The sequence below is a fragment of the Mesoplodon densirostris genome, chromosome 19 (assembly GCF_025265405.1).
Source record: "Mesoplodon densirostris isolate mMesDen1 chromosome 19, mMesDen1 primary haplotype, whole genome shotgun sequence".
Lineage (NCBI taxonomy): Eukaryota > Metazoa > Chordata > Mammalia > Artiodactyla > Ziphiidae > Mesoplodon > Mesoplodon densirostris.
In genome coordinates this window covers 9,434,125-9,461,898 of record NC_082679.1, presented here as the reverse complement: position 1 = coordinate 9,461,898, position 27,774 = coordinate 9,434,125, and the positions used below count along the sequence as shown (strand labels likewise).

The following is a 27,774-nucleotide window of genomic DNA, read 5'->3' as shown; positions in this document are numbered from 1 at the left end:
ACTACACGAAGCATTCTGGCTCAAGGGACCCTACCATGGCTCACTGAATACACCTGGGCCACCGTGGCCTGACAGAGCCACCATACATTTGGCTCACCAGACTTAATGAAACAAAGCCACGCAGACACAAGCATGCACACAAAAGGCAGGGGTGGGAATGAGGGTCTTTTAACAGTTTTCACCAGCTCCATCTCCCACCCCCTCCCTGCCGGGTGAGTTCAGACCTGGTGCGCGTTTGCATGGAGATGACCCTGACAATAGTGGGTCTTCTTCCTTAGAGTCCTCTGGATTAGATCCAACTCCCACCCTTTATTTTCCTCCTAGGAAGACCCCCAGGCCAAGACCCACCAAAGAGGGGTGTGGGTAGAGAAGGAGGATCAGTGACTGGCCATGGCCTGATACGGGAAGTCCATGCTTCACCCCGATGACATCATAGGAAGTAACCTGGAGACACCACAGGAAGTACACGCCCCCATGATATCATGAAGTAACCTTTCAGGAAGGCTCATTGAGACATCACAGGAAGTACCTGTCTCTCCTATCATCACAGGAAGTGACCTCCAGGGAACTACTTCCTGTGACATCATAGGGAGTGCCAGAAGCACCCCAGAAAGTACTTGACTCAGCGACAGCACAACAGGGACCTTCATGCCCATTACTCAAGGAAAAACCATAGGAGATGCCACAGGAAGTTGTTCCAGCCTTGCGCCAGAGTCTTGCCCACCGGACTGGCCCAATCCCAGAGCCGGCCTCATTCCCAGCAGCACCGCACCCCTCCCCCCATACAACCTGACAACAAAAAAGTGAAAAGTTCCACCTAGGAGGGGCAACTTCAGTGAGGGGAGAGTAGCTGAGAAAATCTGGGAACTCTGGGGTCCCTGCTCCAAATGCCCCACTTCAACTCAGACTCCTACCTCTGCTCCCATCAGGTCCCTCAGATCCGGAGCTGAAAGCAGGAGAGGCGGGGTGTCGTTCTGGGGTAGCCCCTCTTTCTAGGTGACCCAGAGGCTCCCTCCCCTCCTCCCATACGGAAACAAAAACTTATAAAGGGGGCGGGGAATCCTTATCAAAGGAGGGGAAAAAAAGGAGGGAAAGAAAGAGAAAATAACGCTTTGTTTTCTATTAAAATCAACAAAATGCAATATATACAGATATCACACAGACCTGGGCCCTGGGAGAGGAGGGTCAGGCCCAGTCAAGCATAGGGAGGAAGGAAGAAGGGGTCAGTTCAGGGCTGGGGAGGGAGCTTCTGGGCCCCATCCCCAGCCATCACTCAATCCTGCCTATGACTACCAGAAAGGGGGGGGTGCAGTCAGGCCTACCCCAGCCCCATCCCAAGAGGAGCAGGACTCTACCGAGCTGAGGTCGGGAGTTGGGGGGCAGGGGAGGGGGAGGGGGAGGAGGGGGAGGAGGAGGAAAAGGAGGGACAGGGAGCCGGGTGGGAGCACACACCACAGGCCTCATCCCACTTTCTGGGGGTTTGAGGCCCTCACTCCCTGCTCGTAGGTGACCCGCTGGCTGATGAGGTATTGAGCGGCTTGCGTGGCCGCGGGGCTGCCCGTGATGGTGACCCGCCGGTTCCGCGTGCCTGGCAGGAACTCTCCCTTCTTGGAGATCTGGATGCGGGCGCCTGTCAGCTCCTGGTACTCCACCAACGTCTTGCCCCCCTTGCCCAGGATGGCCCCCACCAGGTTCTCAGGCACCGCAATCTCCACCAGCTCCTTGGCGCTCTCAGCCGCCAACTTCTCCGCCGTCAGGAAGCCCCCAGCCGCCCCCGCTGCGGCTGCGGCGGCCACCAGCGGGCCACCCCCTCCGCCCGCCCCGCCGCCCGCCCCGGCCCCGAGGTAGCCGTTGGCGGCCGCGGCCAAGGCGAAGGACCCCAGGGCTCCAGGTGGCGGGGGTGGGGGGGGAGCAGCTCCGCCCGCTGGCCCGGCCCCTGCTTCCCCGGCGTAGGATGCCAGGAGATTGGCAGCGGCGGCGGCGGCAGGGTTGGCACCAGCGGCCACGGCGGCCAGGACCCCAGAGGCTGCGGCCGAGTTGAGGCCCAGGCCGAGGGAGTTGGTGTTGTAGCCGTAACTGGCCAGCGTGTTAAGCGCCGTGCTGATGGCCAGCAGGTCGGTGCCCGAGAAGGCAGGCAGGGCGGCAGGAAAGGCTCCCACGCCCGCCAACCCCGCCGGGCCCAGCAGGCCAGAGGCGGCAGCGGCCGAGGCGGCGGCAGCGGCGGGCAGCACATCAGCGGGGCTGGCGTATGGCGAGCCGGTGGGGTTGGAGTTGGCCACAGGGCCAGCCACGTTGGCGTAGCTGATATTCAGGCAGCTGCTGCTCTGGGGATCTTCCTGTACCTTCTGCACGATGGCGCTCACGGCCTTGTGCACCTGCTCCGGTTCGCCGCTGACCGTCACCACGCGCTCCTGCAGGTTGATGCCCTCCGGCTTCTGGGACAGCTGCACCCAAGCACCCGACTGTTCCATCACGGCTTTCACTGTCGCGCCCCCCTTGCCGATGATGAGGCCCGCCGTGCTGTTGGGGACGATCAGCTTGGCCTGCGTGGGGAGCCAGAGGGAGGGTCTTTAGGGGGGTAATCGGACACTGAAGGGCAACAATAGCCTAACACCGGCCGTCTCAAGTCATTTCCCACCCCTGCGCACGCCCCCTTGATATGCACCAGTATGATTCTACTGGGTAGAAATATTGAAATATTTCCATATTCATTGGTAAAAAAAAAAGGAGCTAGTATCTAGTACTCCATCTCTCCTTAGTAGCCTCTCAGCCACCCTGTTCCTGGGACCCCTGGGACCTCCCTTCCATCTGGGACCTCCCTTCCATCCAGCACCTAGAAGCTGAATGACTAACCCAGTGGGAGCCCTCCAGGACCCCTCTCCAATCTTGCACTGGTGCCCATGTCCTTTTATATCATTAAGTACTCCGACTCCCAGCCCCAGAAAAGGCATCATTAGTCTCGCTTTGCAGATGAGCCACTTGAGGCCCAAGAGGTGAAGGAACTTGCCCCAAGGTCACCCAGACAGCGAAGGAACTGAAATCCGGCCTCGTGGATTCCTGCTCCATTGTGCTTTCCACCCTATGTCGTGGTCGCCTCGCTTAAGCTCTTCATTGTTGTTATGAGCTGAATTGCTGTCCCCTCCCACCCCAATTCACATGTTGAAGTCATAACCCCTAATACCTCAGAATATGATTGTATATGGAGATAGGGTCTTTAAAGAGGCACTTAAGGTTAAGTGAGGTCATTAGGGTGGACCCTAATCCAATATGGTTGGTGTCCTTATAAGAAGAGGAGATTAGGACACAGACACACACAGGGGGAGGACCATGTGAAGACAGAAAAGGGGAGCTCCCTGGTGGCCTAGTGGTTAGGATTCCAGGCTTTCACTGCCGTGGCCCAGGTTCAATCGCTGGTCAGGGAACTGAGATCTCGCAAGCTGTGCGACACGGGCCCCCCGCCTCGCAATAAAAAGACAGAGAGAAAATGGCTATCTACAAGCCAAGGACAGAGGCCTCAGAAGAAACCAGCACTGCCGATGCCTTGAGTTCAGATTTCTAGCCTCCAGAATTGTGAGAAAGTGAGTTTCTGTTGTTTAAGCCACCCAGTTCGTGGTACTTTGTTATGACAGCTCTAGCAATCTAATATAGCTGTCTTATCTGCAAAATGATGATTAAAAAGCTTACATCAGAGAAGATGGAGAAAATTGGTCACTTACATATGAGGGTCCCCCTTCTCAGTTGTAGAGCAGCCCATCCTTTGCAGCTACAAATTGGATCATTTTAAAATAAATTTTTTTTTTTTTTTTGGCTGCTTTGGGTCCTCGTCGCTGTGCGCGGGCTTTCTTTTAGTTGTGGCGAGCGGGGGCTACTCTTCGTTGTGGTGCGTGGGCTTCTCATTGCCGTGACTTCTCTTGTTGCGGAGCACGGGCTCTAGGTGTGCGGGCTTCAGTAGTTGTGGCACGTGGGCGCAGTAGTTGTGGCATGCAGACTGTAGAGTGCAGGCTCAGTAGTTGTGGTGCACGGGCTTAGCTGTTCCGTGGCATGTGGGATCTTCCCGGACCAGGGCTCGAACCCATGTCCCCTGCATTGGCAGGCGGATTCTTAACCACTGTGCCACCAGGGAAGCCCCTGTATCAATCCTGAGTCCAGTGGGGATATTTCAAAACCAAATGTCTCCTTTCACATCTCCAAGAGCATTTTTACACACAAATTCCTCCTTCTCAATCCTTCTCACGTCCCCTCAGACCTGTGGATTCTACCCTCTGAAGCTTTCATCTCTGCCTCTCCTTTCCACCCCCAAGCCAGACCCTGGGGGTGTTAGGAAAATTGTGGGAGTAGTTTGGGTTGTCTGCAATAATTGGGGACAGATGCGGGCATTCAGTGGGCAGGGCCAGGGATGTTTGCACCCGTAATGTGAGTCAGTTCCTCACAATGAAGAACAGTCCCAGGTCCTGTACGACTTTTGAATGTCCCCCTGGACATTCATGTTGGTGAGAAGTCTGTTTATAAATCTAGCAGCCAGAACTGAGCCCCATGATACATGTAAGTACCAAGTATTTTTTTCTTTTGCACGGTTTTAAGATCTACTGAAATTTCCAGGGATGTAACTATTGGTAAATCAAGGGAAGATTGTACTTTATTTTGTTCTGAATTTTACCAAGAGTCGTTCATCATTTTAGAAAACCATGACATCATGCAAGCTATTATATATAGAATGGATAAACAGAAAGGTCCTACTGTATAGCACAGGGAACTATATTCAATATCCTGTCATAAACCATAATGGAAAAGAATATAAAAGGGAATGTATATATATGTATAACTGAATCACTTTGCTGTACAGCAGAAATTAACACAACACTGTAAATCAACTACACTTCAATTAAAAAAAAGAAAACCATGACATCAGTAGTAATGCCTGTATCATTTAGTCTCCAATACTACACTCTGTCTCACTCAGGCCACGTTAGGTGTGAGCAGCTGACTATTTCATTATTTATTCTACTGTGGCCCTGGCTGAGTATTTACATATTAAAATTCACCTTATTTTGTAACAAATAACCTTCCTTTCATCTCTCCTTTATTTGAAAGTCTTATGGGATACAGAAAATGTACATCCGTACAATGGAATATTATTTGGCAATCAATTTAAATGAAATGAAGGATTGATGCATGCTGCAACATGGATGAGCCTAGAAAATATTATGCTGCGTGAACGAAGTAAGGCACAACAGACCACATATTGTATAATTCCATTTATATGAATGTTCAGAATAGGCAAATCTATAGAGACAAAGTAGATTAGTGGTGGCTTAGGGGCTGGGGTGGGGAGAGCTGGGAGGATTGAGGGGTGATAGCTAAGGGGATCAAGGTTTCCTTTTGTGGAAATGAAATGTTCTAAAATTGATTGTGGTGATGGATGCCGGACTCTGAATATAATAAAGCTGTGGAACTGCACACTTTAAATGGGTCAAATGTATTTATGTGAATTATATCTCAATAAAATTGTTAAAAATCTTATAGGGCTTCCCTGGTGGCGCAGTGGTTAAGAATCCGCCTGCCAATGCAGGGGACAACAGGTTCGAGCCCTGGTCTGGGACGATCCCACATGCCACAGAGCAACTAAGCCCGTGCGCCACAACTACTGAGCCTGAGCTCTAGAGCCTGCGAGCCACAACTACTGAGCCTAAGCTCTAGAGCCTGCGAGCCACAACTACTGAGCCCGCGTGCCACAACTACTGAAGCCCATGCACCTAGAGCCCGTGCTCCCCAATGAGAAGCCCCTGCTCGCCGCAACTAGAGAAAGCCCGTGCAGCAACGAAGACCCAACGCAGCCAAAAATAAATAAATAAAAATTAAAAAATCTTATAGATGTACATTTTAAAATATTTATTTATTTATTTATTTATTTATTTATTTATTTATTTATTTTTGGCTGCGTTGGGTCTTCGTTGCTGCGCGCAGGCTTTCTCTACTCTTCCTTGCGATGCGCGGGCTTTTCATTGCGGTGGCTTCTCTTGTTGTGGAGCACAGGCTCTAGGCGCGTGGGCTTCAGTAGTTTTGGCACGTGGGCTTCAGTAGTTGTGGCTCACGAGCTCTAGAGCGTAGGCTCAGTAGTTGTGGCGCACGGGCTTAGTTGCTCCGCGGCATGTGGGATCTTCCTGGACCAGGGCTCGAACCCGTGTCCCCTGCATTGGCAGGCGGATTCTTAACTACTGTGCCACCAGGGAAGCCCCAGATATGTTTTTTATTTATACAAATAGATATGTTATATATATAATTTCAGAGAGTAAAGTGGGCATAGGAAAATATTTGTAGGAGAAAGGGGACATTGGTTCCCTTCAAACAGGCAAACAGGGCTGAGAAGCACTGCTCTGACATGCGCTGTTCCCTGTTGATCTCTCTGACTTCACTCTTCCCTCCCCCTTGCTGACTCCACTGCACACACACCAGACTCCCTGCTGTTCCTCCAACTTGCCAAGCTCTGCCCAGACTCAGGGATTTTGCACCTGCTGTTCCCTCACCTGGAATGCTTTTCCCCAGAAAAGACGGCTCGCCCCTCTCTTCATTCATTGCACAAATGCACCTCCCCAGAAGGCCTTCCCTGACCACCTGATTATCAAAGCTTGTCTGTGTTTATTTTGCCTCTCCAGCATGGATACCTCCAGACTCCTAACTGCTAACCTCACATCTCTAGTATGATGCTGAGTGGACGCCTCAAACTTAAAATTCAAAACGGAGCTCCTCATCTTCCTCCTCACATGTGTTTCTGCCATGGTGTTCCTCATTTCAGCACATGGAAATGCACCCTTCCACTACCCAGTCCCAACCCTCAGAAGTCCTCTCTTTCCTTTACACTCAGCATCCAATCAGCAATTCTGTTGGCTCTACCTTCAAAAATCTATCCTAGACTATGCTAGATTAAAAGAGATTAAGGAGGTATAACAACCAAATGCAACGCATGAACATTGACTGAATCTTTAATAAAAATACTTTATAGATATAAAAGATATTTGGGGGTAATCTGAATATGGACTTTTTATTAAATAATATGAATTCAGTGTTAACTTTTATAGGTGTGATAATAGTAATATAAAAACATAGGAGACTGTCCTTGTTCTTGGGAGACATACACTGAAGTATTTAGAGGTGAAGAGTCATGAGATCTACAACTTATTTTCAAATAGATCAACAAAAAAACAAACAAAAGGGCTTCCCTGGTGGCGCAGTGGTTGAGAGTCCGCCTGCCGATGCAGGGGACACGGGTTCGTGCCCCGGTCTGGGAAGATCCCACATGCCGCGGAGTGACTGCGCCCGTGAGCCATGGCCGCTGAGCCTGCGCGTCCGGAGCCTGTGCTTCGCAACGGGAGAGGCCACAACAGTGAGAGGCCCACGTACAGCACAAAAAAAAAACAAACAAAAAACAAAAAACAAAAAACCAACGTGTGTGTGTGTGTGTGTGTTTGTGTGATTAGAGATAAAACATGTGTTAACAATTGGTGAATCTAAGTGCAGTGTATAGGGAGTTGATTGTAACGTTCTTTAAACATTTTCCAAATAAAAAGTTAAGAGAAAAAAAGGCCCCAATACTTCCTTTTTCTCTGTCTTTTCTTCATAATACTTTTCACTCTCTGACATCCTATACATTTTATTTATTTACTTATTTTCTGATTCTCCAGGGAAGAATTTAAGATCCACAAGGGTAGAAATTTGTGTCTGTATTGTTTACTGCTGGGTTCTCAGTGCCTAGAGGAATGCCTGGCACATACTCAGCCAAGAGTGGGTGAAAGAATGGATGGATGAAAGAATGGATGATGAGATGCTCAAAGGACCAAGCAGGAATGGGACTGGGTGTAGGCAGCCAGGTGCATCTCACCTGGTGGTGGTAGTGGTCTCTGTGCGTGTGTGATATTCAAATTCAGCCTGATATGAGTTTTACAGATTAACTGGCAATTCTGACCTGTAAAATGTGAAGCGTCCTAGTTTTTAAATGTTGGTAACCACTTCAAAACGTCTAAGAACCACTGTGTAGCAGCCAGACCACCAGTTTGCAGTCCGTTGCACACAAATCCCTGAAAAGCTGCCCTGGACTCTGGAGGCACCTGCTCAGGTTCAGATCCTGGCTCCACCGCTGATTCTGGGCAAGGGACCTAATCTTTTGGAAACTCAGTTTTCTCTTCCGTAAAATGGGGATATTCATACCTCTTCCATAGGATTACTGTGAGGTCTAATAGAGATCATGCATTAAATGATGAGCTTGAAATTCAAGCATGGGCACAATTAGCCAGAACTGAGTATGGCTGCCCTCCAGATGACACATATTGCCTACCTCTGCCAGGTTACACCAGACTACCTCCCCTCAGTCATGTTTCTGCTTGGTCCCCATGGGCATGTCATCACCCATTCGTTCAAACAAGCAACATTTGCTGAGCACCTACTATGTGCCAAGCATTGGATGCCACGAGAGCAGGCAATTAATATGTGCCCATAGTTGGTACACATGAAATGGTTGTTGTCATTGTTATCCCCATGGGCGGACCTGGATTTAAATCCCACATCAGTGGTACAGCCACTTTGGAAAACAGTCTGGCAGTTCTTCAAAAAGTTAAACGTAGATTTATCATATGACCTACAAATTCCACCCTAGGTATATACCCAAGAGAACTGAAAACATACATCCACACATATGTTCATTAGCAGCATTATTCATAATAGCTAAAAGGTAGAAACACCCCAAATTTCTATCAATTGATGAATAGACAAAATGTGGTATATCCATACAGTGAAATATTATTTGGCCATAAAAAGGAATGAAGTTTTGTTATATGCTACAGTATGGATGAATCTTATAAAAAAAATTTTTTTTTTCGCCACATCACTCGGCTTGTGGGGATCTTAGTTCCCTGACCAGGGACTGAGCCCATGCCCTCAGCAGTGAAAGCGTGGAGTCCTAACCATTGGACCGCCAGGGAATTCCCAGTATGGATGAATCTTGAAGACATTATGCTAAGGGAAAGAAGCCAGACTCAAAATGCCACAGAAATATCATTCAATCTCTATAAACTATTCAGAATAGGGAAATCCATAGACACTAAAAGTAGATTAATGGTGGAAAGGGGCCGGGGCAGAGGCACTGGGGGAATGGAAAATGACCGTTAATGGCTATGGGGCTTTTTTGGGGGTGGTGAAAATGTTTTAGAATTACATAGTGGTGATCAACACACAACTCTGTGAATATACTGAAACCACTGAATTACACACTTTAAAATGGTGAACTTTACAGTATGTGAATTATATTTCAATACAGCTGTTATTTTAAAGAAATCATTGGAAAAAAAGAAGTCTGACAGGGCCTCCCTGGTGGCGCAGTGGTTAAGAGTCCGCCTGCCGATGCAGGGGATACGGGTTCGTGCCCCGGTCTGGGAGGATCCCATATGCCGCGGAGCGGCTGGGCCCGTGAGCCATGGCCGCTGGGCCTGCGCATCCGGAGCCTGTGCTCCGCAACGGGAGAGGCCACAACAGTGAGAGGCCCGCATACCGCAAAAAGAAAAAAAAAAAAAAAAAAAAAAAAAATAGAAGTCTGACAAGTCAAGGGGATAGAACAGAAAAATGTACAAAACCAGGCCTAAGGGTAAAGAGGTATTTAGTATGTGATACAGCATTTCAGAGCAATGGGGGAAGGATGCAACCTTTTCATCCAAGGAACTGTGTTTGCCAAGAAATGGTGAAAGCAAATGCCTTCACCTCTCTGTGCTTCCGTTTCCTCATCTCTGACATTGACATAACCACAGCTACTCTATACAATTATTGAGAATATTCAATGACTAAAATGTTCCCTTAGTGCCTGGCACATGGGAAGCCCTCAGAAAACAGTAGCTGCCTTCATGACAGGCCCAGATTGCAAGACCACAGCATCTTAGATCTGCACACGCAGTTCTATAGAATCTCGGATGTTAGAACAGTAGACTGTTAGAATAATACATGTCTAGAATCTTGGAGTCACAGAGCCATAAAACTGTAGGTGTCTTAGAGCCAGAAAGACCTCAGAGACCATCTGCCTCAGAGATTTGCAAGTCTGGAGATTAAAAAATAATAATAACAACAACAACAATAACAGCAGCAGCCGCTAACAGTGCTTACCATGTGCCAGGCACTTTTTAAAATACTTTCATATAGTAACTAACTTAATTTTAGCAACAACCCTACAAGGTAGGTACTCTTATTATCACTCTTTATAGATTGGAAAACGGAGGCACAGAGAGGTTAAGTAACTTGCCTAAGGTCACACAGATAGTGACCAGTAGAGCCAGGATCTGATCCCAGGCCAGAGTCCATATTCAGATCCCCACGCCTTCTCTCCAGAAACTCTGATTCAGTGGCTCCAGGCCACGACTCAGGAATCTGTGTTTTAAGCTACCCAGATGACTCAGATACCAGCCAGGGCTGAGAATCACCGGTCTAGCCCAGAGGTGGCAAACAGGTGATGCTCAGCCCATAGCCAGCCCACAGCCACACAGTGTTTTAAAAACTGAGCCAACCTTGAAAAATCAGTTGATTTAAAATTTTTTTTTTCTTTTTTTTGCTGTACGCGGGCCTCTCACTGCTGTGGCCTCTCCCGTTGCGGAGCACAGGCTCCGGACGCGCAGGCTCAGCGGCCATGGCTCACGGGCCCAGTTGCTCTGCGGCATGTGGGATCTTCCCGGACCGGGGCACGAACTCGTGTCCCCTGCATCGGCAGGCGGACTCTCAACCACTGCGCCACCAGGGAAGCCCCTAAAATATTCTTGACTTCTCTGGAAAAATGGGGAAGATGTAATACTCTGTTCCCATTCCCAAATGGCGAGAATCAAGTGAAGCTGAATAGCAGCTGCCCCCTTTAGGGATGGCATGATATCTCTATGTTGAGTCCACAATCCTCAATCCTTTATGTTCCTTTTCTGAATCCTGGAGGCATTTCAATTTATAATCCCTGGTTTGACCCAGCTTCCCCACTGTAAAGAAAGGGAAACTGAGGCATACAGAAGGGAAAAAGACTCAGAGCAACACAGCAAGTCCAAGGCAGAAAGGGAATAGACCTGCCTCCGGACTCAAAAATCCCATAATAACGACAACGGCGAACAGTTTTTGAGAACTTTCTATGCATTAGGCGTACATGATAAGTGCTTTTCAAATGTTAATGAACACTAGCCACTACCCTTAAGTAGGTACCATGATCAATCTCATTTTACATGGAGAAATCAAGTCACCTGCTCAAGGTCCCACAGGTAAGAAGTATCGGAGGAAAATTCAACTCAACAACTGATTCCAGAGCCTGAGCCTTCAGCCATTATCTCTCTCATTCTTTGGAGCCCCGGAGTAATAAGGCAGAGGAAAGAGTCCTGGTTCTGTAACCTTTCGACTCCGCTATTTCAGAGTTCCTGTGGAGAGGGAGGCTCAAGCACAGACGGTGCTGACCCCGTTTTCCCTGCAACATGTACAAACTCTTGACGAACCCTGAGCCCCTAGTGGCCACGACCAAGGCGGAGGGAAGAGGCAATATCCTCGCCTCCCTGCAAACTGCGGGTGAGCTGTGGCCTGCTGGTGGAAAGGGATTTGGGAGAGGCCTGGCAGGGCGCGAGGAGCAGAGATGCTTCAGCACCAAGGACAGCAGCCGCGCTCCAAGCCCCAAGCCCGCAGTCTTTGGGGGGAACGCTCCGCTCCGAAGCATTCTTCCAGAGCTTTCTGCCCACTGTTTCCCCAGGAGCTCAGAGAAACCCAGACCCGTGGTCTCCCCCACCTCAGGGCAAAAAAGAATTCCCGGGAATTCCAGCTTCCTTTTACCGAGGCCCTCTCTCTTGTCTTTGCTTTTAGGCAGACGTTAAGGAACCCTCACAAGTGGCCTGTCCGCCTGCCCGGGTCATCTCGCCCCTGTGCATCGTGTGCACGTGTATACAGGAGCGGAGAAAGGGAGAGAAAATGGGGAGTTTACTGCAGCCAATCCCGTGCTCTCTTCCTCCTTGGCCCTCTACGCAGTCAGGACCGTGCTGCCAGGGGCTTTGCAGCAAGCCCACCTGCCCGGTGTGCATGGTGGTCTTGGCAACGGGAGAGGCCCAGGAAGCGATCGGTCAGCCCCTTGCCACTCCCCGACACCATGGCTTCCCGGTAACTGAGGCAACAGAGAGGCTCTGCCCTCCTCCTTCCATCCCTCCTTGAGAGGGCTGTGTAGGAGAGGGACCTGCCCCCGCCCAATGAAACACTTTTTCTCCAAAATGGTGGCTACTCCTATTCAGTAATTAATGGAGAGAGGGAGTACCGGAGGCTGTTTCTAAAATTTTCTGCCTATGGATGGGGGTGTCACTGAGGTTACTTCCAGTGAGAACAGGAAGTGGGAAGCAGGTGGTTTTGAGAGACAATGGGAAGATGTGGAAGAGAGAAGAGGATGTGGAGAATCCTAGGAAGGAGGAATAACTAAGGGGGTCTGGGTCAGGTTCTCCCAGACCTTCACTCTCTTTCTGAATCAAATCACTCTAAGAGGTCTGGAGCCCTTAAGCTGATTCTCTAACAATAATACTAACCACTACCACGTATCTGACTGGTAAATGTTTTATAGCCATTATCCCATTGAACCCCCATCACAATCCAGCGACGTGGAAGAAGTGTTTTCTCTCAAACCCCACCAGCTTTACAGAGACTCAGCCTCTGCCCCTGCTAACCTGCTTGGCTCTGTCAGGATTCATTGTGGTTTGGGGTTGAAGGATATTGACCACCTCGGGCTTGGTCATCGCTTGTGGGATTTCTCGGACCTTCTCGGCAATAAAGCTGTGCACAGCATTCAAGGCCTCTGCTGTGCCCTGTACCAGGCATACTCGCTCTGTGGTTCCTGTCGAGCAAAGAAGAGACAGGGCACACTCATCAGACAGGAAGGGGAGCATTCCTGAGAGACAGGCCCCATTTAATGGAAGGAGAAGACTGAGGTCCAGAGAGCGGACCTCACTGGCCCCAGGTCACTTGGTAAGCCTGGGCAAGCTGGCATGGGCTCCCAGACCAGGATGGGTAGCTGGGAGAATGAGTGGAACCCCTGTTTTATTATCTGCACTTCCTCTCCCTCCCTTAAAACAACCCCAGGGGATGGAAGAATGATGCTTAAGTACTTTGCTATGCCCACAGCAGCCCTGGGCAAGGGAGACAGGGCTCAGCTGCCTCTTCCCAGTCCTTGCCGGCTCTCTCGGTTGCTTTGGCAACCATTCACTCACTCCCCCCTCCCCACCTTCTCGAAGCGGAGAGCTCAGGCCTGCAACGGTTGCCACAGTAACTGGAACCCCCTTATCGGTGTGGCTGGCTGGGTCCTCAGCCCACCCCCAGGGGGACTAGGGATGAGGCCCCGTTGCCATGGCAACCCCTGAAAGCCTGCAGCGACGGCCTCTGGGCTTTTGGAGAGGATGGGGAAGGGCTGGGGGATGGGGGAGACAGCAGAGAGGCCTGAGTGCCTGCCTGGACCCACCAGATGGAGGGCTGAGGGGTGGGGGGAGGGCAAGGCTGTGGAGAGGGGAGAGCAGAGTGGGGCAAAGGCAACTCATGGAAGAGTGGAAACGGGGGGATGGAGAAAGCAGGGTGAGGTGGGTGCCTCTGCTGGCGATTCTCCAGATATTGGCTGTGGTTCTGACCTGGGCATCCTTACTATGTGTATTGGGGGTGGGCAGCAGGCAGAAGAGACACTAATTCTGGGTGATGCTGGGATATATGTGTATGGGAGAGAGACTCTGGGTAACACTGACTGACCAGTGTGAGTACATCTGTGAGGCTGTTTGGGTGAGTGGTGTGTGTGTGCATGTGTATACTTGGGCAGGACTGGCTCAGTTATCTTTACGTGTGTGTGTGTGTGTGTGTGTGTGTGTAAAAGAAAGAGCACGAGAGACAGAGATACAAACAGACTGTGTGACATAGTGATTCCAGTAAAGACGTTTGTGTGTACTCTTGGGTGGGGGGAAAGACTTTGGGTGTCGCTGTGATGTTCAAGGTTATGTACACTATTTGTGAGACTGAGCTGGGTGTGCCCAAGGGTTTGAGAGTAAGAAACAAAGAATCCCAGGAAGTGGCATTGAGGCTGTACAATGAATGTATAGCACTTGGAGATTGTATGACTGTGTGTGTGTGTGTGTGTGTGTGTGTGTACGGGAAAGAGATATCCGGACACCCCTAGGTGTTCAAAAGACTACTTGGATGAGTGGTATGTGGAATGCACATATATGTGTAAGGGTGCGTGTATAGGAAACAGGCAAGACTCTGTGACCGATGTGTGTGAACATGAGGAAGAGAAAGAGACCAACAGGCAGACCCAGGGGTCAGTATGTAAGACTGTTTGGAGGACTGATGTATTTGTGTGTGTGTCTGAGTGTCTGAATTACAGCCAGACAAAGAAGACCCCACCAAGCCTGGCTGGGGTGAAGCTGTGAGTGCCTGGCTGATTTGGACATATTAGGTGTGTAGGGTGTGTGTGTGTGTCTCTTCCCAGGTGGGACTCTCTCTGCAGGACCGGTAAACTCCCTGGGTCTGTAAAAGGTCCTGAGTGTGCGCCAGGCTCTGTGTGCCTGTGTGTCTGGGACACTTGGGGGTGAGGGTCTGGTGTCCTGTGGGCAATTCCAGGGTGGCATTGCTACTGTTACCACCCTGACCCCTTGCTTGCCATCTCTCAGCCTGGCAAGCGAGTCTCGCCATGTGTCTGAGTGTCACTGTCTTGGGTCACTGGTGTAGTTGACATCCCCCATCTCCTTTGGGCCGCTGTTCCTCACTCTTACTCCCCTCCACCCCAGAACAATGGCTTGGTCTGAGCCAAGCGTGAGTCAGCGTGCAGGCTGCCTCCGTCTGGGTGTAAATAGGAAAGGGTGTGGGTCAGGGTGGGAACTAGGGGGTGGGGTGGCCCCAGGGAGAGCCTGACTGAAGTGGCCCAGCTCTCCATCTCTGGGAGGCTTCCTTACAGCTCAGGGAGTCTGTGATCTCACAGACTTGTAGTTCTTAACCAGGGTCCACAGGGGCTTTGGGGGACTCAGTTAAACCCTGAAAGAATATCTAATAATAACAGCTGGTGCTTACATAACACCAATCACCAGGCACCATTCTAAGCACTTTATATATGTATTTGTTCACTTTAATACATGAGGCAGGCAATATTACTATTCTTGATTTACTGCTAAGGACACTAAGGCACAGAGGTCTGGGATTTGTCCAAGTTCACTCAGCCAGTAGTGAAAGATCAGGGTTTTGAACCCAGGTGTCTGGCTTCAGAGTCTGGGCTTTTAACCATTGAGCCACCCTGTGCTAAATTTGGGGTGGGTGGTGTGTGTGTGTGTGTGTGTGTGTGTGTGGTGGGGAGAGGCATACAATGATTGCAATTCTGCTTTTGTATTTTTTATGGTAAAAAAGAACATGTATGAATTTATTAAGTAGTCACTTAAGATTTTGCACTTGGCTGCAGAGATGTTATAAATCAATAAAAAAATTTAAGAAGTGTATATGTCCATTTTTCTTCTGGGGCTAGGGTCCAGTGCTTCAGGCAGCTCCTCAAAATCAGGAGGAGTTTTAGAATCACTAGAATGTCTGGTGAGCTACACAGAAGACTGTGTGGCTTTCGGCAGGTACCTGCCTCCTCTGAGTCTAAGTTTCTCCATGTATGACGTGGAAGGATTGAATCTGGGGCTTGGGGTTTCTGTATCAAGGGGGGGACACCCTTTGTGTGTTCTACCCCTCCCTTTGGGTAAAGGCCAGGTAGGTTTTTGTTTCATGGAGTAGACACATCAGTGTGTGTGTGTGTGTCTGTCTGTCTGTCTGTCTGTCTGTGTCAGAACCAACTAGGCCCAGAGGACCCTTTCAATTTCTCTATTATCAGTTTTCACCTGTCCTTTCACCAGCCATACTGAACAAACTAAGCCCCACCCCCAGCCTTTGAACATGCTCTTTCATCTCCCTGGAGCACCCTTCACTGCTCCTTACCTAGCTCACTCTTATTATTCTGGCCTCCTCCTCCAGGAAGCCCTTCCTGATCTCCTCAGGCTGGGTCGGGTGCCCTGTCTGGGCTCCCTCCATCCTCTGGGTTTCCCTGTCCCAGCCCTGACCACTCTAGGTCATCAATGGTGTTTGGTTTATCTCCCCTACTAGGATGTGAGATCCGGGAGGGCTAGGCTGGGGTGTCTCAGTCACTGCTTGTGTCCCCATCTCGGTCCGGTATGGTGCTGGCATAGAGAAGATGCTCAGAGAATATATGTTGAATGAATGAATGAAAGGTATCAGCCAGAAGCGGAGGAACACATGCTTGAGCAGGAGCATCTCCATTTCTTATGTTCCTGTGGGTCCTGGGAAGTCCTAGGGACAGGACCAGGATGTAGGGAGCTGTGTCCTGCATCTCTGAGCCAGGAGCCAGTATATGCTGTATGATCTGGAAGTTCCAATTTGGGGGTGGGGAGCGGGGCTGGCTGCACATCCAGGGGCTGGGGAGAGATGCTGGCTCACGTTGCTTGTTTGAACTTGGCCCAGAAGAGAGGCAATGACTGTCCCATCCTCTGGGGTTCTAGGCTGCCTGGCCAGTGGGATGTGTCACTGAGTTGAGAGGGAATGACATGTGTTATGTCACAGAATGTGATCCGGGGGCAAGGAACCAAGGTCCTTGGATGAAAGTCCCAAGCAGAGGTCTCATCCGTATCTTGTGGGCTAGGGGAGTGAGGGGGAAACTGGGCCAGGGAGGAAGAGAAAAGGGGGTTGTGCCAGGTTCCCTGGACTGTTCTCTAAACCTCTTGCCAAAGCTGCTTAGTTAGATGGGAGGCAGGGGGGTGGAGGGAGGAGAGAGAGAGAGAGAAAGAGACACAGAGAGAGAGAGAGAGAGAGAGAGAGAGAGAGAGAGAGAGAGAATATGAATTTGTCCTGACCCTCGGCTCCAGCTCTGGTGTTTGACCTAAAAAATCCAAGGGGATTAAGGATGAACTAGAACCAGTGCTGGACCAGAGATGCAGTTCAGGGGGCCTTCCCTGGATTCCTAGATGTCAAAACTCAGGCATAGGTCTTGGGAGGGATAGATGAAGGGGTGAGAGATATTGAGGGAGATTACAGAGAGTGGAGGGGCCTGGAAAAATTTATGATTGAAGGAAGGGAGATAGAGCTGGAGGAGAGGCAGAAAAGGGGCTGATTTTGGAGAGAGGGGAAGAAAAAAACACGAGGAAGCTGAGACTTAGGAGAAAAAGAGAAACATAAAGGGAGAGATGGGCAAGCAGGGGCAGAAAGAAATGAGGGGCAGGGCTTCCACGGTGGCGCAGTGGTTGAGAGTCCGCCTGCCGATGCAGGGGACACGGGTTCATGCCCCGGTCTGGGAAGATCCCACATGCCGCGGAGCGGCTGGGCCCGTGAGCCATGGCCGCTGAGCCTGCGCGTCCGGAGCCTGTGCTCCGCAACGGGAGAGGCCACGGCAGTGAGAGGCCCGCGTACAGCAAAAAAAAAAAAAAAAAAATGAGGGGCAACGCCGGCAAAGAATGACCCCATTGAGGGGCGCTCCCAACTACTGCTTGAATGGGTGACTGAACAGAGTTGGGAGAGGAAGACAGAGAAAAATGTGAGAATAAGAGAAGTGGGGGAAAAGGAAAAGATGGGGAGAGAGATGGGAAGACAGAAAGGGAAGGGAAGAGGAGGGGAGGAAGAGGAAAAAGCCAAGACAGACAGACTGGCTGGGAGGCTAAGAGAACAGAGATGGGGGATGTCCAAACGGAACCAGAGAAACAGCAGAAAGCAGAGCAGGAGGAGACAGAGAGAAGCCGGTGGGAATGGAGCCCAAGGGAACAAGATATGGGAAAGTCAGAAACGGAATGAGAGACACATAAAGAATGACACAGATGGAAAACCAGTGCGACTCGGATTGGGGCAAGATGGGGTGACAGAGAAATCCAAAGGGAAAGAGTGAGGGTCTATGTAACATGCATGGCTGGCCCCCCAAGCCCTGAGGGACACCCTAACACCTGCCTCCTCGGTCCCCCCCAGCTCCTCCAACTGACCCAAAGGGGCAGGTGTGTGGGAAGGGGCACATCTGCCAGCACATCATGCAAATGAGCTCATGAATATGCAGCAGCCCCATTGTCTTGCCCTGCCCCCACCCCCATCTGCTCAGGCCTGGCCCCTGGGGCCGAGGGCAGCTCTGTCCCCTTAGGGGGAGGGGAGGCCCCCTACCACTCTCACTGCCCCTAGGGCAGCCCTTCCCCCTCCTAGAGGGCCCAGGTGGGAGGGATGGGAGGCCGGAGGAAGAGGGCTGGGCTGGGGCTCACCCGGATAGAAGTCTTTGGACTTGGAGAGCTTGATGGTAGCTCCCGTCTCCTTCTGCAGCTGCACGATGGTCTGCCCGCCCTTGCCAATGATGGAGCCCGCCGCGTAGCTGGGGATCAGCACCTTCAGGAAGTATTCGCCTTCCTCTGCAGGGGCACACAGAGGGGACGGGAGTCAGGGGAGAAGGGTCTTCACCTTTGGACGGTACCTCCAGGGAGGCACTGGCATGGGCTGGGCTAGGAAACCCCTGGGGTCACAGTAACACAGAGAAGCCATGACCAGGAGAATAGCAGTAGGAAAATAAAACACGTCATGATCTTCATTCGTTCATTTATTCATTCATTCCACAAATAATTCCTGAGCACCTGCTACGTGCTTGGCACCGTTCTAGTGAAACAGCCATGAAGAAAACAGACAAAGCTCCCTGATTTCGCAAATAAGGCAAATAAGGCCAAAAGAGTTTTGGTGATTCAGCCAAGAGCTCACACAGCTACACTCTTCTAGAGCGGGGAGACAGACAGTATGTTTTACGTTGTCGGATGGTGGTAAGTACTAAGAAAACAAAAAGAGGCAGGAAAGAGGAAGGGGAGTGTAGGTGCTGCATTGTCAGATCCGATGGCCAGGAAAGCCTTCCCCAAGAATGCAGCATTCTTTGTTCATCAAACATTTCTATAGCACCCAATATGCGCGAGACTCTGTTCCAAGTAATTTACAAATACGAGTTTTTTGTTTTTTTTTCATTTTCACCCTGATGCTATGAGGGAGGTACTTTAAAAAAAAAAACCATTCTACAGATAAGTAAACAAAGGTGAAGAAATTGCTCCCGTTCACATAGCTAGTAGGTGGCAGGGCTGAGATCTGAACCCCACCTGGCTCCAGAGTCCATGATCTGAAACATTATGATACACTATTTCCAGGCTGTGGAGGAGGAAACAGAACTTTGGGGCTATGTGGAGGAAGAGCAAGTGCAAAGGCCCTGGGATGGGGTTATGCCTGCGTTGTTTGAGTGAGAGAGAGGTGGCCAGTGTTGCTGGGGCTGACTGAGAGAGGAGGAGAGTTACAAGAAATGAGGGCTGAGAGGGTTGGAGGTAGTGGTGGAGTGTTCAGGCTTGTGGACCAAGGTGGTTTTTATTCCAAGTGAGATGAGAGCTACGGGAAGGCTCCGAGCAGAGGAGGGATGTGATCTGTCTTAGATTTTAAGAAGATCCCTCTGATGCTCATGAGGTGAGCAGACTCTGACAAGCATGGGTGGAAGAGCAAGAGGCAACTGCAATGGTCCAGGCAGGAAGGGATGGTGGTCTGACTTGGGGAAGCAGCGAAGGGGGAGGGGAGAGGAGGGCTGGACTCCGGAGAGGTTCTAACACTCACTACTGAGCCGGTGCTCTGCTGAGTGCTTTGCCAGCTTGATCTCATCCATGCCTCACAACCGCCCACTGAGGTGGGTAGAATGAGCTCCATTTTTACATAAGGAGAAACTGAGGCACAGAGCGGCACAGAGCAGTGAAGGTACCGGCCCAAGGGCACCGAGACAGTTGCTGGGTTGAGATTCAAGTGCAACTCTGATTCATTTTTCACCCATCCATGCTTAACACTTTCCCCTGATGGTGGCTAAAGACCAACGTGCTCCAGGACAGACTCAAAGACCTAGAGGTGGTGAAGTGGCACCAAGGACCCTTTATGGGGCTTTGGTCATTCTTTGTTATGGACCAGTTTTCTTGGTCACGTGTAAAGCCCTTTGTTAATGCAGTCTCAAGGCAAGTGCCTAACCTTTCCCACCTTCTAACCAAACTGTTGCCCCCAGGGTAGACATTTGGGAACTTCCTGAGTCTAAGTTACTTTGTGATTTGACCCGTCCACATTTCCAGCTGCACACCCTCATCTTCCTCCAGATGCACTAGACACATTTCCCTTTTTGTTCCGCAAACTTCCCTCCTCCCTCCCACTTCAGGGCCTTTGCACATTCTCTTTGCCTGGAACTCCCCTCCCTCAGTGAATTCCTCTTGTCCTTCAGGTCCCCCCTCAAATGTCCCTTCTTGGACTGGAACCCCGAGGAGGGGAAGGATTCCTCTGTCTCATGCCTTCGGAACGATGTACCACAGTCATCCAGTGTGGACCACATCACTGAAGCTCGCTCTTGTGTCCATGGACTCATACAGCGCCCAGCGCTTGGTAGGCATACAATAAACACTGGGAAAAGGAAGGGACGAGCCAGGCCATTTTGCTTCCAAAGCTTAAGGTCTTAGGCCATCATCCCCCACTGGTTTTTCAACTTTTTCTTTTAAGCAAAGGAAACCTATTTTCAATGTCTCCCGTGAAACTCCAACATTCAGAGCAGATAAAAGAGAAACTGCTCTGTTGAAAGTGGGGGCAGGGTGGGACTTCCCTGGCGGTCCAGTGGTTAAGATTCTGTGCTTCCACTGCAGGGGCCGCGGGTTTGATCCCTGGTGGGGGAACTAAGATCCCGCATGCCGCACCGTGCGGCCAAAAATTTTAAAATTTAAAATAAAAGTGGGGGCAGGACTGGGGGTCTGGGAGTCATGCCCGTCTCCACCTGGTCCCTTAAGATTGAAAGTTCTGGGTTCCCTGATGTGTGAAGATGGAGGTATGAGAGCGGGATGTGGCTTTGAAGGCATGGGGAGGGGTCCAGAATTAAGGGGTTTCCTTTAGCCCAAGGCAATCCTCTTAAACTTGCCTAATCAGACCACTAAGCCTATTAGGTAATTAGCCCCCCAGGGTGCCCTTCCATCAATCATCCTGACACCCTCCCCCCTCAAATTACTTCCTTCCCTGGGCTCACAGAGGTGGCCCCTTGCCAGCCCTGCCCCTCAACCTGACAGAGATGGGGGGCCAGTTCTCCACCTTTGGAAGGCTCAGAAAGATGGGAAGGTGTTCTCACTAGAACTCCATCCTCTTTCCTTCTTTGATTTCATTCCCCATCTTTTCTCCAGCCAGAGCCACTTCCCCAGCTTCCCTCCTGAAGATGGAAGGTAATCGTCTGCTCTGAAGAAAACTGGGGACGCCCCCCACTCCCCTCCTTCACACTTCCTCAGGTTTTGTCTGAGAATCTCCGAATGAAATGGCAGAAACAGCCCTAGAGTGAGTGCAACTTTTGTCGCTGATGGGTTGTGTGGCCTTGGGTGAGTCTCCTCACCTCTTTGGGCCTCTGTTTTCTCATCTGTAAAATGGGGACAGGAGAACGCTAGTTCCTGGAGTTATTATCATTAATGAAATGCTAAACTGTAAAGTACTTAGGAGGGTCTCAGGCACACAGACCACTTGAGAAATGTCAGATATCATCATCATCGTTATTAATATTACCTATTTCATGAACACAGGTAAAGTTCTTATCACAGTGTCTGGTACACAGTAAGTGCTCTATGTCAGAGAGACTTACTGGCAAATGGGGAAATGAGCCTCCAAGGTTTGGGCTTTTGTTAGGAAATAGGAGGAGGGGAGACCCCACTTCCTTCATCACCTTTCCCCAGGCTTCTCCCTGCCTTTTGGAGGAGGAATGTCTTCTCACTGATAGAAACAAGGCTCTGCTTCCACTCACCCTCCCAGAATCCCTGTAACTCTCTTCCTGAATTTGGCCCTTGTTGTATCCCTCTGTACTGTTATTTCCTTGCTTCTTCTCTCCCTCTTCCCTCCCTCATTCCAACCAATCCTTCCTGAGCATCTGCTACATGCCAGGCCTTGTTTTAGATCCTGGGGACATAGCAGGGAACAAGACAGACAGTCCATGCCCTTTAAGTCCACTCCCTCTTAAAATGTAAATGCATCTATTTAAAGAGGACATTTAAAAAATCATTGCTAATACTCTGAGTTTGAAGGGCTGGTTATATTTTTTTCCTCCCAAAGCACACTGATATAAACTAAAAATGATCCTCCAAAAAAGTTTGTCCGTGGACCCCCTTAAATCACCTTGTGGGCGCTTGGCAGTCCTTATATCAGACTAGTGGAAGTTTGGAGGCCCCTCCTCAGAGGCCAGGGTCCTCCTCTCGCCTGTAGAAGCTCAGGATTCTAAGTCCCAGGAGTCCCCATAGCAGCCCACAGTCTGCTCTGGTCTTCTTCAGAATCTTTTGCATCTCCCACCGTGGGAAGCCCACCTCCCCCAGGAAGAAGCCAGGCTTTTATCTGCCAGCCTGCCTTGTAGCAAAGGGCAGACACGTGACCTCAGCTAAACCTGGAGTCCCCAGACCTCACACATCCCACCCCGTTTGAAAAACCAAGGTTCTGCCTGTGAAAAAGTACTTCCTTCATCCAAAGCAAAATCAAGATGCCAGAACTTTCCACCCCCCCTTCACTTTTCCTTTGGGGTCCCGGCAGCTCCCTCTACACAGGACAGCAAATGAAGATGCCAACTTCAGCGCTCCAGGTTCCCCTCTGCTGCGATTTCAATATTTCCACCTTGGGATCAAGCTGCCTTTCCACTTTCTAGTCAGAGTCTCCGGTCCCCCCTTCCCTTTTGTGCCCACCCTCCTCAGGAATGCTTATAAAGGTTTCCAAAAAGTAACCAATATTCCCCTACCTCCACAAATAATGTTAACCTACCCAGAAGATTTGGGGTGCTATGGGAAGAGTGGCACTTTATACCAAAAGGTGGCTTGGATCTGGGAGACGGGGCAGAATCGGATGCGGCAGAGGTGTTGTTTTGGTTACAGTATATTTCAGGGGGAACCAAAGTTGGGGTGTTGTACTCATGGTTCCTGCTCTTGTCTGGGGGTCGGGGGTGGAAGCATCGGTGTGTCCTGTGGAGGTTTGAGGAGGCTGGGGTGGGATGTTGATATTGTCGTTGGGAGTGCGTGAGGATGTCCCTGGCGGAAGACAAGATGGCAGGGATGTGGTTGGGAGTGGGACCCCTGAGGAGGGATGGGATGTTGGCTGGGTGACATCTGTGAATGACGGTGTTGCCTGTCCATGTAAGAAATGTCATACAACTGCCTTTGAGTTGTGACATTGTTTCCAAGTGAGAGAGAGAGGTGGATGGGGTATGATTTCCTTGGGGCGAATCACCACTGGATGGTAAATCAGGAATGTGACATTCCCCGTAGCAATACTAATGATGATGATAATAATAGTAATAATAATAGCTATTGTTTATTGAGTGCTTACTATCTGCCAGGCCTGATGCCGTGTGCTTCACATACGATCTCACTGAACCCACACAACAGCCTAGAGAGGTAGAGGTGCATCTTACAGTTCCCATTTTCCAGATGAGGACACTGAGGCTCAGAGCAGTGCAAGAACTCACCCGAGGGCCCCACACCAAGCACATGACAGTGATGAGATGAACCCTGGAAGCTCTCATTCTAGGGCTCTTAACCTTGGTGATACTTTGTGCTAACGATCGAGCATCTTGGGAGCAAGGCCTGGCCGGTGTAAGCTACATGTGGGGTGTGAGGTGTGTGTGGGCGGTGGGGGGTTGCTGTTTCTGTGTATATGGGGCTAACAGAGGTGGGAATACAGTCAGGAGTATGGGGGCCATTCTAGTAGCACCTTAAGAGTTATCATCTGTAGGAATTCCCTGGCAGTCCAGTGGTTAGGACTGAGCGCTTTCACTGGTCAGGGAACTAAGATCCCGCGAGCCACACGGCGTGGCCAAAGAAAGAAAAAGAGTTATCATCTGTACTCAACGGAGATGCTCTGTTACTGTGCCACCAGATTGGGATTATTTGTTTCTCCAGTGAGTTCCCAACTGGAGTTTCTATCCAATCTCTTCATTCAAGCCCTCCTGTCCTTAGCGCGTCGTCTCCTTCCCAACGGTGTCTGCCTGCCAGTCACAGTGCCCAAAAGCCAGTTTTAACAGCCACCATCTCCTCTATCAGCCCCTAGGCTGGCACCGTGGGTAGGAGCTCAATCTGCCCAGGCTGGCACGACTTGCTGTGACACCCTAGAAAGTCCCTTACCCCTCTGAGCCTTGGTTTGCTTGCCTGAAAATGGGGTTCACTATAGAGTCTACCCATCCAATGGAGCCAGCCTCCTGAGTTCCAATCCTGGTTCCGCCTCTTATTAGCTGACTGACCTTGGGCAAGTTAATTAACCTCTCTGTGCCTCAGTGTGTCACCTGTAAGATGGGTAACATAATCAGATTGTAAGGATTATTAAATGATTGGTCCGTGCCCACTGTTTTCCCTAATACTTTTGGTGCACCGTGGCACCATAACTGTCAGCCATTGTTATAATTTATAATTATTATTTATTTATTAGTAGTAGTATCACATCATAGAATGTTGGGAGAATTAAATGAAATATTGCATGTAAGGCAGTAAGCAAGAATACTGGTAGCTGCTATCATCTGTAACTATTGTTATTTCCCCATTTGGCAGATGGCGACGCTGAAGCTCAGAAAAGGCGTGAGGTTGACCCAGTGTCCCACAGACATGAAAATATTATTGGAAGGAGCCGTCAATTTTGAGATGAAAGTCCTGGACTGTTGCCCAGCTCTGCCCCTGAGGGTTTCTGCAAATGGAGGACTGTCCTTTCGCATCTCTGGGCCTCAGTTTCCCCTGGGAAGAGTCTGGAGGAGAGGGTCCCTAAGGGCTCACCCTAGTTTCCCCACAGCTGAAGGAGGCAGGATGCACAGTGGCTGAGCACATGAGCTCTGGAGCCAGGCAGCCCAGGGTTGGAGAGATCCCAGCTTCCCCACTATGAGCTGTGTGAGTTCGGGCTAGTGGCTTCATTTCGCTAAGCCTCAGTTTTCCTCATCTGAAAAAGCAGCTCAAACCATCTCCCCTGAGGGTTGTATGGGAAATTAACCCATATCTCAGAGCCTGACTCGTAATAGGTGCTAAACACTTGGACCTGACTGTCCTGGCAGCCTCGCAGTTAGGTGGTGCTGCTCTGCTCTGAGTGCTCAGATTCTGAGCATCTCAGCCTCTTTAAGAGAAGGATGAGACCTCCTCCCCTCCCCCCCAGCAGGGGTGGGGCTGGACCTCCAGGCTGGGTCCAGGGACCGCCTGGGTACCCGACCCTTCCTAGGACTGGGAATGGCAGTGAGGCAGGAAGGAGGCAAGGATGTGGCAGGGACACATTCATGTGTGTGCTGGGGGTGGGGGAGCAGGAAGAAGGACAGGAAACTCCCTCCCACCCCTCCCCCAACTTCCCTTTCCTCCAATTTCTGCTGGACACCCTCACAGGCAGCCAGGGGTTCCCCATTTCCTATTGCACCTGGCCAGGGGTGGCAGGGGGCTGGGACGGGAGGAAGAGATGGCTCCTGTTCATCCAAGAAGAGGAGGTGGGAGGTCCCCACCCCACCCACTATAATGCCCGAGGCCATCCCTTTCCCATCCGGAGGAAAAGGCCAGAGGAAGCGGAGATTTTGGCCAAGGTGACCGCTGGGAGGGGCTTGTCTGTTCTGGGGTCTCCCTCCTTCCAGGGAGCTAATGGGCTGGGCTCTGAGTCCCCTGACAAACCCTACCTCACGGGTAGACATACACCTAGAGTTCCCAGCTTGGCTTTTATTCTCTGGTACACATACCTCTTCACACACACACAGTGAGGGTCCCTCTTGTCTTACACACACACTCCTTCTGTGTTGTCAAACATGCAGCCATCACACAAACACACACACACACACACACACACACACTCCCTTGTCACACACACACAGAATCATCCCCACACCAACCATTTCACACACAGCCTCTTGTTACACATATACACACACTTGGGTGTCACACACACACCTTCCCTTTTCCCATCCCTTGGGTGTCACATGCACACGTTCCTGCACCCTGTCACATGGGCCCCCATCCTTCCCTTCCCTTGTTACACACCCTCGTGAATTTCACCACAGAGCCCCAGTCTCTCCCCTGTCATACACCCACCTTCCCTTGTTGCACACACCCCCTCTGATGTCACCGTTGCACACCTCCGTGTGTCACACCCAGCCACAGCCTCTCTGGAGTCACGCCCATACTCTTTTTTTGTCATATACCCACACCAGCTTCTCCTGGTCCCACCCCACCCGGGACACGCCTGTGTCACACACACTGAACTGCCATCCTCTGATCCACTCAGCCTCTCATGGCTCACACCCAGAGCCGGCCCATTCGGCAGCCCACACACACCTCCTTGCATGTCACACACACCCTCTCACTCATGTGTCACACTCTGCCACAGTCCCCTCTGGAGTGACATGCACGCACTTGTCACATATACCCTTATGGGGGTCTCAAACACGGACCCCAGCCCCTCTCACCCTCTCATCTCTTACACACACACACACACACACACACACACACACACACCCTCCTTCCTGTCATATCCATGATCCTTAATGTCACACATCCAGGCCTTACAGGGCTCACACGAACACACACACACACACCTGTCCCAGCCACACATTCTCTCACTGAGCTTTACACACCCACCCTTTCCTCTATGTCACCCAACACACCCACCTAGCTTGTCCCCACGCAAAATCCCGCCCATGGCCCACACATGCCTCCCTCCGGGACAACCCTTGCTCAGGGCATCCCCAGGGAGGGAGGCTAGGAAGCTCCGGGTCCACAGGCCTCCTCAGCTCCTTCCCCTCCCCCCGCCAGGACACGCCAGCCCGGGAACACCCCTGCCCCGAAAGGGTCACATCACACACCCCTCAAGGACACAGAGACACCCGCCCGGAGGCACCCACGCCCCCCATCCTTTGCGCGCCCCCAAGGACACTTACCACCCCCTCCCCCCCAAGTCCTCTCAACGCAGACAAAGCTCCCAGCCCAGGGCCGCGGCGAGAGGGGGAAGGGGTCCTGTTCCCTCCCCAACTCCCCTCTCCGTTCCCCAGTCTAGGGAGGGGCGCCCTTCCCCTCCCCAGAGCCCTTGCACCTGCCATTTGGGGGGGAGGAGGCTGGAGAAAGGCGCGGCCCCCTGCCCGCTCCCCCACCCGGAGCCGCAGCCCTTTCTCACCTCCCGTGTTGCTGCGCTTGGTGCAGACCACCTCGGGGGGCGTTTCGAGGGGCCTTTTGCGGGAATCCGGGGCCTCGGGCTCCATGGGGGGGGCCTGGGGCGGCGGCTGCTGCTGCTGCGGCGGCTGCGGCGGCGGCGGCGGCGGCTGCTGTGGCGGCGGCGACGGCTGCTGGGGAGGCTGGGGTTGCGGCGGCGGCGGCGGCGGGGGCGGCGGCGGCTGCGGGGCCGCGGAGGCCGTGAAGAGGCCGTGCACCGCGCCGGCGGCCATCATCCTCATGGTGGGGGGGGCGGGGGACGGGGGAGAGGGAGGGGGAGGGAAGGGGATGTGGGAGGGGGAGGGGGCGGTGGCGGAGGGATGGGGGAGGGGGAACCCCGGAGAGGGGAGGAGGGAGGGAGCTGCTTCTGGGGGGCTGACAGAGCCTGGAGAGCGGATGTGAGCGGGACGGGAAGGAAAAGGGGGTCTCAGATAGGGCCCAGAGAGAACTGAGGGGTGGGGTCTCTCTCAAGATTACGGAGGCCGGGGACTGGCCGCGCCACTTGGGGGGACGGGACCCCCTTCTTTGCTCCCCGGGGCAGAGGGCCTAGCCCACCAAGACC

General features: G+C 51.5%; 1 protein-coding gene across 1 annotated transcript; it reads right to left on the bottom strand.

Annotated features, from left to right (window-relative positions):
* Positions 1 to 856: 856 nt before the first annotated feature.
* On the bottom strand, positions 857 to 27,303 carry NOVA2 (NOVA alternative splicing regulator 2). The gene is made up of 4 exons (XM_060084274.1): positions 27,178 to 27,303; positions 18,276 to 18,419; positions 12,693 to 12,859; positions 857 to 2,543 (listed from the first exon to the last, which is right to left on the bottom strand). The coding sequence occupies exons 1-4, from the start codon at positions 27,260 to 27,262 to the stop codon at positions 1,461 to 1,463; spliced, it is 1,479 nt and encodes a 492-aa protein (XP_059940257.1). The 5' UTR covers positions 27,263 to 27,303; the 3' UTR covers positions 857 to 1,460.
* Between the last annotated feature and the right edge of the window lie 471 nt (positions 27,304 to 27,774).